At 49.0% G+C, this 13,426-nt stretch overlaps 1 protein-coding gene across 2 annotated transcripts in view; it reads left to right on the top strand.

The window, feature by feature from the left end:
* The window catches only part of DISC1 (DISC1 scaffold protein), a 358,119-nt gene that overhangs the window by 47,311 nt on the left and 297,382 nt on the right, over nt 1-13,426 (top strand). Inside the window, exons 2-3 of one of the 2 annotated variants that reach the window (XM_042907612.1) lie at nt 1,230-2,221; nt 9,295-9,364. In XM_042907612.1, the coding sequence (XP_042763546.1) occupies nt 1,230-2,221; nt 9,295-9,364 (1,062 nt within the window). The remainder of the gene's footprint in view (nt 1-1,229; nt 2,222-9,294; nt 9,365-13,426) is intronic. The other variant, XM_042907613.1, reaches the window with a different exon arrangement.

Genomic DNA, 13,426 nt, shown 5'->3' with positions numbered 1-13,426 from the left:
AGTATACCTACAACTGTGCTCAAGTACTGCCTGGTGTTACCTGTATGCTTTGCATCTCATCTGATTCATGCTGTGGCAGAGAGCCCGATGACAGCACCGTGTGGGCCTGGAGAATCGGGAGACTTTGACATTGGCCACTCAGTCACTTGAAGGAGTTTCTGGAATATCCATTTCTCCGTGTGTCAGTGTGCTTAACTGTAAAAAGAAAGTTATAATTCCTGGTTTGGTTGATTCACAGGATTTTGGTAGGGAGCAAGTGAAATGAATGTGGATGATGTACTTATTATGAGTAACAACATCCTATGCAATGTAAAAATAATAAGCAGCCCTTTATCATACTTACTACCAGTGGCAAGCGCTGTTCTAGGCTGTCTCGACATAGTAACTCATTTAGTTAAATGCTCACAAACCACCCTGTGATGAGACAGGTACTATTAATATCTCCATTTTCCTGATAAGCCAACTGAGGCACAGAGAGGTTAAGTAACTTGTGGAAGGTCACAGCCAGCAAAGGCACAGCCGGGTTTTGAGCCAGGCAGTGAGGTGCCTGAGTCTATGTTCTCATCTGCTCTATGATCCCGCCTGTGAGGTGTTAGCGTTTTTTACCGTTTCTGTTCCTTTTGCAGAGCTGGTTTGTAGAGCATGTCAGGCAGGGCCTCCTGTGATCCACTGTGTGAGAGGAACTGATGGGGATAAGCTGTGTCCCAGCTGGCTCTCCATGGTCCAGAGGCACGGGGGACATGGACAGCTCAGATAGTGAAAACTCACATACTATTCAATAAGTAGCTAGAATAAGTGATCGCATCTCACTTTGAGGAGCGTGCTGGCATTTGCTTTCCAATCGCTTGCTTTCCAGGCCCACTCTGGGATAAAAGTGCTGATGTGCCTAAAAGCCCAACAGGCGAGATGCCGGAGGGGTTCTGAAGGAGCCGCCGAGGTTGTGTCTCCACTGGGCCTGCTGACGTGCTGGCATAACTCAAAGCAACGCCAGCTGCTCTGCTAAACAGAAGAGCTGAGATGCTGTGTTGCTTCTGCACGTTCGAAGCAAGCACTTGGAGGGAATCATCAGAATTTTCGTCCCGGGTTGGCCCCGTGACCACTGAGCCAGCATCTTCTTTGACAGATGCACAGAGCGGTGACCTCTAAACCCAGGATGCTCTCCAAATGCAGTTCCAGCTGAGCCAGTGAGATCTGCATGTTTATGGTGCTGTTTTCTCTCTTCCTCCCAGGCAGCCGGGATTGCTTACCACCTGCAGCGTCTTTTCGGAGGAGGCGGCTGGCACGGAGGCCGGGCTACATGAGAGGCACAGCTGGGCCCCGGATTGGGTTCCTCTACCCAGCAGTGGCCACTCCGTTACGGGCCCAGGGAGCGGCGTGCGGGGAGGAATCCCTCCAGTCTGAGTCCAGGGCCAGACACTGTGGCCTTGAACTTGGAGGCCAGTGGCGAGGCCCCTCTGTTGGGAGCCCAGCAGCCTCGTCTCTGACCATTGTGGGCCACCCAGGCCTGGCTCTAACCGCTGTGAGGGGACCCTCGGGGCTCTTTGGGATTCAGCTCAGAGCTGACACCAAACTACCTGCCAGGCTTACCAGGTCGTGTGGCCCTGGGGACACTGGGTGGCAGGGGGCGCTCCCACCCATGGACAGTTCTGAGGCCCCAGGCCCTGGCCGGGAAGCTGCCGGCGGTGAAAGAGCAAAGGGCACCTGGACAAAAGGCTGTCTGTCCTCAGAGGAGGGGAATGGCAGCAGGTACAACCTTGAAAGTGGCCCCAGGGTCCCCTCTGCCCCAGCCGCCTCTCAGGATGGCTTCACCTCCAGCTTTAGCTTCATACGGCTCTCGCTCAGCTCTGCTGGGGAACGTGGGGAAGCGGAAGGCTGCCCGCCGTCCAGAGATGCTGAGGCCCCTTGTCAGAGCCCCGTGGAGACGGAAGCCAAGGACGCCAGCTTGGACAGGCCCCACGCACACCCTCGACTTCTCTCTCCCCACTTCAACGTCAAGGCTGCTCAGAGCCTGGCCGACCCTGCCCAGATGGCAGCAGGCAGCCCCCGGCTGGAGTGTGAGACGCGTTCTTTACCGGACGTGGACACTGCCTCCTCCTGCCCCCTGGTCCCCTCGTGGTCAGAGGGCAGCGGCGTGGGGGATGCTCCCCGTTGGGAAACACTACTCAGGAGGTGCGAGCCTGTGCTGCTGGACTGCCTGCTGAGTGACCAGAGGCAGCTGGAGGTTGGTGTCTTCTGGCCGCTGGGGCCTGTGATTGTCACAAGCCTGGACCCCTTTGGTAACTGGCTGCAAAAAGATGTTGCTGCACTCCTGTTTCTTCTCTTTCAGTTTGACACAAATCTGTTCTCGTTCTCATCTTCTCTGTCAGGCGGATGCTCAGATTCACTCTCTCTTGGGCTGTACGTTCCTCTGCACTTCCTGGCCTGACGGATGTGTGGTTAGCTCTGCCCAGCTCTGCTTTGAAACAGGGGCCCCAGGGGGCTGGAGAGCTGGAACTGGCTGGTGTGTGGGGGGGGGAGCGGCATAAAGACAGCGATGCCCCATGTTGGGGAAGATGCCGGGCTTCGTTTGCATTTACTGTACTCACTGTATTCCATCCTGCCCCGGTGGGAACCGCCTGCCACAGTCAGGAGACCTCGCTCCTGGTCATTACATCTCTTGGGCTCTCAGTTTCCTTATTTAGAGATGGTGACGCTGCACAGGAGTGTTCTGTGGCTGCGGTGAGAATGTCAGGGCTTTGGAAACTAGGACGGGCTGTATGCCCGTGAGCCCTGGCGGTAGGACGGTTCTGTTCACCCAGTTGTCCTACAAGTGTGTACAGAGGGTTGTTCTACTCCCAAAAGTTCCTGGAGAGACCCAGGCTGACTCACTGGGCTGTGCGGCTCCTCCTGCTGAAAGGCTGTGTTTTCCTCCTGGGGTGTGTGTGCGTGTGATGTGTGCACATGTGTGCATATGTACATGTGCATTCATTTGTACATGTATGTAAGGAAGTGAAGGCCCACTCCTCAGGCATTTTGTAGAAATACCTGAAAGTGTGAAGGTCATGCTCATTTCTGGCAATCGCACCTCATTTACTTTCCTTTTTCTTTTTCTTTTAAATGTTTATGTATTTATTTTTGAGAGAGAGAGAGAGAGCAGGGGAGGGGCAGAGAGAGAGAGGGAGAGAGAGAATCCGAAGCAGGCTCCGTGCTGGCAGCAGAGAGTCTGACGTGGAGCTTGAACTCGAGAACTGTGAGATCGTGACCTGAGCAGAAATTGGACCGTTAACCGACTAAGCCACCCAGGTGCCCTGCACCTCATTTACTTTCAGTTCTTTACCTATGACCTGATGTTCCTGGCCCTGTCCCTGTTTGCCCCGTTGTAGCCCTCAAGGACCTCAGCCTAGCCATCTGATTTATAACTCCGGTGGACCGCGAAGCCAGGCCAGATATGTACACAGGTCTCCTTTTCCAGCTGACGCACAGAATCCCAAGTTAGATGTGTTCAATACTGATGCCATCGTCTTCCCCACCAAACCTGTTCTAAAGGGCCCCAGTCTTTTTTTTTTTTTTTTTTTTAAATTTTTTTTTAACGTTTATTCATTTTTGAGACAGACAGAGTATGAACAGGGGAGGAGCAGAGACAGAGGGAGACACAGAATCTGAAACAGGCTCCAGGCTCTGAGCTGTCAGCACAGAGCCCGACGCGGGGCTCGAGCTCACGGACGGTGAGATCATGACCTGAGCTGAAGTCGGACGCTTAACCGACCAAGCCACCCAGGCGCCCCTAAAGGGCCCCAGTCTTGATACCTACTTGCTGATTAAAAAAATTTTTTTAACGTTTATTTATTTTTGAGACAGAGACAGAGCATGAATGGGGGAGGGTCAGAGAGAGAGGGAGACACAGAATCCGAAACAGGCTCCAGGCTCTGAGCCATCAGCACAGAGCCTGACGCAGGGCTCGAACTCACGAACTGCGAGATCGTGACCTGAGCTGAAGTTGGATGCTTAACCGACTGAGCCACCCAGGCGCCCCTTGCTGATTTTAATTAATAGACTCCATCCAGTTCCTGAGAGAAACTGCAAGCATTTTCACCACCCCCCTCCTCCTCGCTCTGCACATCTGGTCAGCCCTCATAGTCCTACAGCTAACCTGCCTCTCACGGCCATGGCCTCTGCCCTGGTTCAAATCCTTGTTAGTTTTAACCTGGGTTTTGTAAGAGATTTGCCTTCCTCCTGTGTCTCTCTTCTCCAGGTCATCCTCCGAATGGCCAGCAGAGTTATCTTCTGGAACACTGGTGGGAAAGTGTTATTCCTTGGCTTGAAACCTTTGGTAGCTCATTGCTCTTCTGGGGATGGTAGCCAAGTCCCGTATCCTGATAATTGAGACCTTTCCCGACCTGCTCCAGCCTGCCCCCATGCCTCACCCCTGCTGGCTCAGCCATCTGGTGCTGCTTCCTGTTCCTGAAGACACCAGGGAAAGCTGTGCCTCAGGTCTTTGCTTACAGTTTGCTCTCTGCCTGGAATGACCTTCCTGCACTTTTCCATCTGCCAAGCTCCTGTAATCTCCTTGGTGTGGGTTTAAAGCCACTTCCTTGTGAGACATTTCCTACCCCCTTTGGACCAAATGAATCCCTCCTTCCATTTTGCCCCCGTAGCAATCTGGACGTGCCCCTTATAGCACTCATCACATTTGATAATCATTTGCCTGAGGGTCCAAGTTCTGCACTCGGCCATGAGCTCTATAACCACAGGTCATGTCTCTTAGAGTTTTGGGTGCCTGAAGCCTGGCATACTTTCCGGCCCTTAGAGGTTGCTTGGGTCATTTTTGTTTTTAGTGAAATAATTAATCTTGTTAAGAGGGCCACAGATACTTAATTGACACCTTTTTTGGATTGACTGGCTAAGGCGTAAGAAGACCAATTCCAGCCTTGGAGGGGTGTTGGCCCCTACCAACAATTTTCCAACACCAGCTGGGTGTCCTGTAACTCAACGCAATTCTGACCTCACCTATCCAGAGATAGTATCAGATCCCACAGCTTAAGGGCTCAGTCTCACAAGACCACCTGCCTCTTCTTCAGATGCCCATTTAAGTTCAGAGCATCACCCGTGCTTCTGCCCCACTGGCCATGGATAGGAGACTCCAGCAACCACGCTCTCCTTGGGTTCGATTAATTTGTAGAGTGGCTTGCAGAACTCAGAGAAGCAGTTTACTTAATAGATCATATCTTTATTATAGGAGGATATAACTCAGTAACAACCCGAAGGAAGGCAAGGTGTGAGGAAAGGACATGGGGTTTCATGCCCTCTCCAGGCACACCACTCTCCCTGAATGTCCACCTGTTTACCAACCTGGAATTTCTCCCAACTCGGTCCTTCGGATTTTTAGGGAGGCTTCACTACACAGGCAGCACTGATTAAATCATTGGCCATTTGGGACTGATTCAACCTCCAGCCCCTCTCTCCTCCCAGGAGGTTGGGGGATGGGGGCTGTAAGTTCCCCTCCTCTCCAGTCATGTGGTTGGTTCCCCTGGCAACCAGCCCTCAGCCTTCGGTGTCTTCCTGGAGTCACCTGATTAACATAACAAAAGACAACTTTATTGCCCTCCTCACAGGAAATTTCTAGGGTTTTAGGCGTTCTGTGTCAGAAGTGAACAAAGACCAAATATGTATTTCCTTTTACGAATCACAAGGTCACAGGCACTAAGAAGAGGTTTGTATCATCATTCCAACTCTAAAGGTCAGTTTTCAGTATTTCATTGCCAAGATCTCTTTTAACAAATCTTGACAACATATCTGTATTTCTCCATCTCAAAAAGGCAAGCTTTGACTCAAGTGAAGCAAAAGTAGAATGCCGTTATAATGACCAGCTTCTCCCCCTCCCAAATAGCCAAACAAACAGAACCTCCCCTTGGTAGGGACTCTGCAGTCCACACGATTCAGCTCTCTGCTTTTTGGTGAAACTGATAGTTTTTCCCTTTTGTTTTAAACTCCTCTTACCTGCAGGTAAATCACATCCTCCTGAAAATCTTTTTTTTAAATTTTTTAATGTTTTATTATTTATTTTTGAGAGAGAGAAAGACAGACTGTGAGTGGGGGAAGGGCAGAGAGAGAAGGAGACACAGAATCTGAAGCAGGCTCCAGGCTCTGAGCTGTCAGCACAGAGCCCAGTGTGGGGCTCGAACCCACAAACAGCAAGATTATGACCTGAGCTGAAGTCGGACGCTTAACCAACTGAGCCACCCAGGCACCCTGACGATTTCCCTGTTTAAAATGGTCCACCAGCTTTGGGCTCCCATGCTGACCAGCGTTCCCAGGTGCAAGGAGGCTGCAATGTGCCTTACCGAGGAAACATGTGTTGAATGAGCTTTGTTCCAGCATGAGCTGTAGCGCTGGTGGCCATGAGTTCTGTGTTAATGAACCAGCCATATATATTAAAGAAGGCATCTTTAAACGGAAGCGCACATAAAACAAGGTTACATCTTGATCAGTTGACAAAGATGTTGTGATCAGAGGCTCTCAGAAGCCCAACACTTGTTTCCCCTGGAAGCAATGGTTTAGTATTTGCTAACTGAGCATTTCCCGTGACTTTATAGAACACGACGACCACGAATGAGGATTGACAGAATGTGTGTTTTATGCTGTTTAGAAATAGCCACCCAGGGACACTGCCAGGGATTGCACGGGGCTGAGAAAATTGTGATCAAAGGAAATGCTAACTGGGTGTGCAGAGTAGGGAAGAGAGAACCTTGCAAGTGAGCCCCGCCTCAGCTTGTGGAAGCTGGAGGAAATGGAGAGAAATCACCTGTCTTACATGGTTGTGTCACTGGATGAGACATGACCATCAGTGCCTCTGCTTCCAGCAAAGATGGACATTCAGACATCTCCCGGGGCATCAGTTCGGTGTCCTACAGGGATCATTGATTGAAGGGGACAAAGTGAAGTGGATGTTGGCTATAAATGAAGTTTTCTTTGACTTTCTTTCCTGTAGTTCTTCTGCTTCAGCTCCAGTAACCGTTCAACAGTACCACCCCATGGGTGTGGTGATGGCAATGGTACGCTTTATATGGCAGCTGAACCACCCATACAGACTTTCTTCTATCTCTAATATGTACGACTGAGTTATTGGTACAATTTGCACTTGTAATATGGAGCAAATCAAGGATAAAGGGGTTAATGTAATCATTCACTCATTCAGAAAGTATTTACTGACTTACTTGTGTCTGGCTTTGGATTGTATTAGAGTTGGTTAGAAACAGACAGCAACACAGTATCAGTGTCTTCACGGGACAAAGTAGTGTTTCTTGCTTAAAAGTCGCGTTTCACAGAGGTGATTGGGGGATCCTCTCCGCAGAGTCACTCAGGAAGCCCGCCTGTACTACCTGAACGTATGAGTCAGTCACTGGGACAAGGAGGAAAGCAGTAAGGATCCTACAAGAGCAATTAAATGCCCAACGCCGAAGTAACGTCTAACACTTGCAGCTACACCCCATTACCCACAGCAAGGTGGGGAAGGAAGTGTAATCCTTCCATGTGCTCAGAGCAGTGGAGAACCAAACAAGGGTGAGCACTGCCATTTTCTACATGATTAGAAAGTAGTTCTTGCCCTCAAGACGCCCAAGGGTGAATGGAGCGCACAGACAAAACAAAACAATGGCTGTACTGTGGTGTCCTGAGTACTATGGTAATTTCTTGCAACTCCATTTGTCCCGCAAGCTCAGACCAAACACCCAGCCTTATTTTGACTTTCGCATCTCCTACCTGCGATCTGTCAACAAATCCCATTTTTTCTGTCTTCCAACAGCCATTTTCTGAATATGTCCAGGATCAGATCCCTTTTCATTGTCTTCACTGTTCCCACTATCATTCAGGCTATCGTCATCTCCTTCCTGGGCTGTTTCCATGGCCTCCCCTGGCCATCCGACTTCTTCCTTTGCCCACTGCAGTCAGAGTGAGGCTATTCAAACCTCAAACAGGTCATGGACTTTGTGCTCAGAACCCCCCAAGTGCCCTCCCATCACCCTCAGCATCAGAACTTTTCAGGGGTCTTCGTGTCTCTTCATGATGCATTCCCCATCGCCTCTCTGACTTCATCATCTACAGCCGCCCTTAATCAGGCCATCCCAGACTCAGCGATCTACTTTGCAAGGCCAGCAACACTTTGCCAAGAGCCTCTGCTCTGACTCTTCTCTTTGTTGAAATGTTTTCTCCAGGAGCCCCAGGGTTTCCCCTCTTACCACTTTTAAGTCTTTGCCCAAATGTCAGTGAGATCTTATTTAAAACTGCAGCCCCACCGCCTGCCAGCATTCTTGATGCCCCTTATTGGGTTCTACGGTTTTTCTTCTTTCCCGACACTCATCACTTTCTAAGGCTCCATAAACCGTACTTATTATGTTAATTTTTGTCTTCCTGCACAAGAATGCATGTCGAGAGATGGTTTAGAATTTTGTGCTGTACCCTCAACACCTCAAACTGGTGGCTGACACCCCGAGGAGACACTCAGTGAATATTTGTTAAGTGGGTCATATGACTAGGTCCAAGGACAGGTCACTATGGCAATATAGAGGAAGGACATTTAACACAGGCTGGAGAGGGTGACACCTGAGTTGGGTGTTGAAGGACATATAGGTGTGAGGCAAGCAAGGGTGGGAGGAAGGTGTGTTTTAGGGAGCAAGGCCAAATCCATTCGCTGATAGGCCAAGAATCCATCTTCAGAAAATACCTGGGCTTCCTGTCGAGAAGAAAAATACTTAAAAATGAATGTATTGTTAACTCTCCGACAAATGATGGGATCACTGTGTCTACATGTGGGTTAAATAAGACGATACTGTTTTCTGGAAGGGTTTTGTGAAGTCCTTCCTGTCATTGTCACCCAGCCGGCGGGACAACCTGCTGAGTGGAAGCTCATGTTCTTCTCTTGGCTTCTCTTTCAGTCTCAGAGTGTTTATCTTCATAATTTTAATGTGATTTTGAGAACAGTGAGCATTCAGTCAGGTCAGGAAATTTGCGTTCCTTTTTATTATGCATTTTTTCATGCAGATAAGGGTACAATGTGATGTTTTTGTTTAAAATAACTTTCTAACTCTTTCTGTGGACTTTATACTCAAATTACACTTTCTCTTTATATAACTTTTTTTTTGAGAAGCTAATGCATCTGGCATGGGAAAAATGTACATTTGCGGTTCTTTTTTTAAAGGAGAATAAAGAATTTCAGTTTTGAAATAGTTTCTAAGTGTTCTTGGCTTAAAAAAAATAAGTTTGCTTGAGTGCTATTGTAATTTGGCTTTCATTTTTCCCCCCTCCTTCAAACCAACATAGGTAAAGTCCTTAAGATTAAAGCTTCAGAAACTTCAAGAAAAAGCAGTTGAGGAAGATGATTATGATAAGGGTGAGTTTTATTTTATTTTTTATTAATTATTTCTCATTTTCTCTGGAATGTACCATTTCTCTTTTATCCTCATTCATACCTGCCTTCTACACCTCAGTGAATTGTGTGGTCTGTTCCTCTGATCACCTCCACTCAATAGCAATTGACTGTTTTACCGCACTGTTATTTTGTGGATTTCAAAGCACTTTATGAGCATTAATCATTGGGCTATAAATTTGTTGATAATCCAGAAATACTCAGAGTACTTGCACAATGGAAGTTATATTAACTCATCATCTGCCTGCTTAGAGTGTGATATATCTATAATTTATTCATCCATCGAAAAAATATTTGTTGTACACCTATTGTGTGCTGCACAATGTGGCAGGAATAGAAAAGTAAGGTGGACGCATTATCTGATCTTGGGATGCCTGTAAATATAAGTCCCCAAGAAGCTTTTTGACTTCATACTCTCCGGGACCAGAGAGAGAAAATGGGATGAGTCTGAGAAATGCCAGGCTGTGCCAAAGGGGTCAAATGTATCAAATTCCCATGTAGATGCCCCCAAATATCCATACTAGAAAGGAAAAGTAACATGAGACCAGACGATGTAGGAGTTGGTCAGATGCCACAAAAAAACAGTTAACATGACCGTCCCAAAGTAGGATCTGCAGCAGAAACAGCTGACGTGGCAGCTGAATGGACACAGAGCAGACTGGGTCAAAGGAAGGATTTCAGGAATGGTTGGCCTGGGAAGAATCTTCAAGATTTCGGATGCCGATTGCGAGATGCCACAGCCATTTCTGCTGCATCTGGGGAAGAGAGAGGACTTAACATGCAGGTTCCCCCAGACACTTAGGAACTTGGTAGATAGTCCTGGTGATAACCAGGTTCAGCACACTCAGGATTGGTCTGGAAATAGAATACAGACTTAAGGATTCTTAGCCTAGAGGCTTGAACCTTCAACCTTCTTGACCCGTTTTCTCGTGTTCCCAGTGAATACGTCACAGACCACTGGCACCGGGGCACTACAGGAGTGGGATGAGTGATCTCCAACAGGAGGCGGCAGATCCTATTCTGGAAACACCCGGAGCTGGTGCTGTGTCGTGTTGTCAGTACATTTACCATGGAGGTGGGGGGTTAGAGTGCGCCGGGGTGGGAGGAGGGGGAGGAATTGGGGAATGCAGGTGGAGGTCTAAACTCTCCTGCTCTTTCTACAGGCGGCCTTGATTTTGTGAGGGTGCTAGGTGGGAGAGAGGAGCGAGTCTGAGACAAGGGCCCCCATGAACCCCGCACAGCTGTGGGCAGAGAGCACATGAGCGGTGCCTGCACCAGGGTGCCCCCTGCTGAGTTTTGTCTGTGAAGGGAGCCTAGGTTTGCAGCTCCCAACTGCTGCCCAAATTAACTTTCTCTGGCGTGGGCCTTTAGCACACAGCTCTGCTCTAACACACAAAACTGAAGACACAAGTGGAAAACCAAGCCCTCTTTTTCTGATCGAGGCCTGGTGAACTTTTCCGGACTTGGTTTTCTCAGCGGGCTTCATTAAACAAAGGCCTCGCTTCTTTAGTCTTTTCTCCAGATAGCTCTGAAACACCCGAGGGAACAAGGTTGGATAAGATACGCCTCATCAGGGAAGCCAAAGGAACAAAGACACCTTTATTTGGTGTTTCCGTCTGATTTTTTTTTCTTGTTTCTATGTCAAGAATGAGAATGTCTCCTCAATGAGAACTGGGAGGGCAGGCCGGGCCGTCCGCGTTCCACAAGCCTTCTGGGTGGTTGGGAGGTGCACTGGTGTGTGAGAAAACTCCGGTGCAGGGCTCTGCTTGCTGGAGGACCAGGCCGCGGTGCAGCAAGCCGCCAGCTGAGTTCTGGAGGCGGGGGCTGCTCAGGGGCTCTGTCCCTCCTGATCCACCTGGAGTCTGTGAGCAAGCACCCTGGGAGGCACTTAACACAGCGAGTCACATACCTCCCTCCTCCTGTTTAAACTCCCAAACCTTGCAAGCCTGGTTCAGGGTGTTGAGAGGTGAATGTTCTGATGAAATGTGCAGAGGGCCTGGCACGTAGTGGGTCGGGAGTCAGTCAGTGTTTTGTGATGAACAAGTGAGTTGCTTGCTGCTGAATGCATATGCAACCCCCCCCCCCCCCCCCCCGCCCCCAGATGTCAGTCTAGAGTGAGCCCAAGGGCCGAGAACTCTCACCACCTCAAGATGGCTTACGCAGCTCATCCGCAGTCTGCTGGGGCGGGATGCATGTAGGGAAGATGTTTGTGTGGAGCGTGGCTTATTACTTAAAAAAATTCCTACTGAGCATCTATCGTATATAACAGGGCTTCTCAAACTTTAACGTGCATGTGAATCGCCTGCGTAATGTGTAAAATGCACATTCTGACCAAGGAGGGCTGGGCTGCGGTGGAGACACTGTTTCTAGTAAGTTTCCAAAGGATGCTGCGCAGCGGTCCAGAGAACCGCACCTGGAGTAGGGATGGGCTACAAGGACGACATGAGGCCATTTTTAAAGACCCACTGAGCACTGTCCTCAGGATTTTCATCTCAGGTGTTTTATGGCCCGGGAGGGGAAATAGCACAGTACACAATAAGGGTAGTGAAGTTACACATAACATGTCCCTTAAAATATAAACAGAGGGAGTTCCAAAAGGGGAAAAATTACTGCTGGTGGTGGGGTGGGTGTGGATCCAGCCCTGTGGAGATGGTGATAGTGTAGACGCGCCTCAGAGGGTGTGGGGGATGCCATCTGAAAGAGCATTTTAGAGAACGCAGAGGGGTGTAAAAGCCACCGTCCAGCAGTTTGTCTGGACGTGACAGGTGAAGTCGGCTGTTGTTGGAAATGGATCACTGCAGGGCCCAGTTGGAACAGTGCATAAACTGGCACATAGTAGGTGATCACTAAATTCTCATAAACCAATGGCCAAGTCATTAGGGAAGTTGGATTGATATTGAGGTGGAGAATTTGTTGTAATGAGATTTGTTGAAGTAGGATTTGAATGAGATTTCCTTTCTCACATGGCTTATCCAGGGGTTTAAGAATTGTGACTTTTCTTTATACTCAGCCTTTGCAGTCTGTGAGCGGACTCACTTCTGCCTCAGTGTTCGTGGCAGCTGTGGGGCTGTGCTCTGTCTCAGGGGAAGGGGGCTGCTGGAGTCTGAGAGGTTTGCCGGGAGAACCTGGAGGGCTCTCCTCTGGTTTTGTTGCCTTTCTCTCTTTCTTTCTAGTTTCACTCATAAAAATGACTTTGAATTCCAGAGAAAGGAGCACTTGGCACAGAATAGAAAGTTTCATGCTTTATCTCCTCAAAGTGCCAGCAAATTGACCCGCTGACGCCTTGTGGGGAAACCTCCAGGGCTCTAATTACATCTCTACTTCGCCTGGGAAGTAAAGTCAATAATTCCTTCTATTCTTGAATGGGGCCGGGAGGGCTTGGCAGGAAAAGAATAATACTATTTGGTACTTGCTTAGAGTTTTTCTCCAGAGGCTTGAAATGCTTTACTGGTTTCATCCCGTCAGTGCTTATCTGTGGTCAGCTGAGGGGTGAGTGTGGGACCTCAGAGCCCTTCAGAAGGAGTGACTGCAGCCTGGAAATGGGAGATGGGGTTCAGGGTCTGTGACGTGCTGGGAGGGGAAAAAGGAGAGCATGAGCAATGACGTCCACTGTGGTTGATGTTCTAACTGTCCCTGCACCGACGTGACGTGTGGTCTAGAACGTCCCCCCTGCCTGTGACCATGTTCACTGCTCATTTCTGAAGCAAATGGGGTGAGGTCGTGGGGAAGAAGGAGAAAAATTTTGGGAATTCGCCATTTCAGTGACTCACATAACTGTGATCTGTAGCACAGCTGGCTTTACCCTGCTTGTGTAGGATTTCTTTCTTGGTGCGAAAAGCAGCCAGCACTGAATTGGTTCCTCTGTCCTTTGTCTCCACCAATGTCATTAGGACAAAACGAGAGTATGATGTGAGGCATGGAAAGAGGAATGATGACTGCAGAGGCCAAGCATAAAACCAGTCTAGACAGTGCCCAGCTCTTGCCTCAATTGTCATAAACTTGGCTTTGCTTTCTTTAGCAAGATTG

This window comes from Panthera leo, chromosome D2 (assembly GCF_018350215.1).
Source record: "Panthera leo isolate Ple1 chromosome D2, P.leo_Ple1_pat1.1, whole genome shotgun sequence".
NCBI classification, from domain to species: domain Eukaryota; kingdom Metazoa; phylum Chordata; class Mammalia; order Carnivora; family Felidae; genus Panthera; species Panthera leo.
This window is presented reverse-complemented; position numbering and strand designations above follow the sequence as displayed.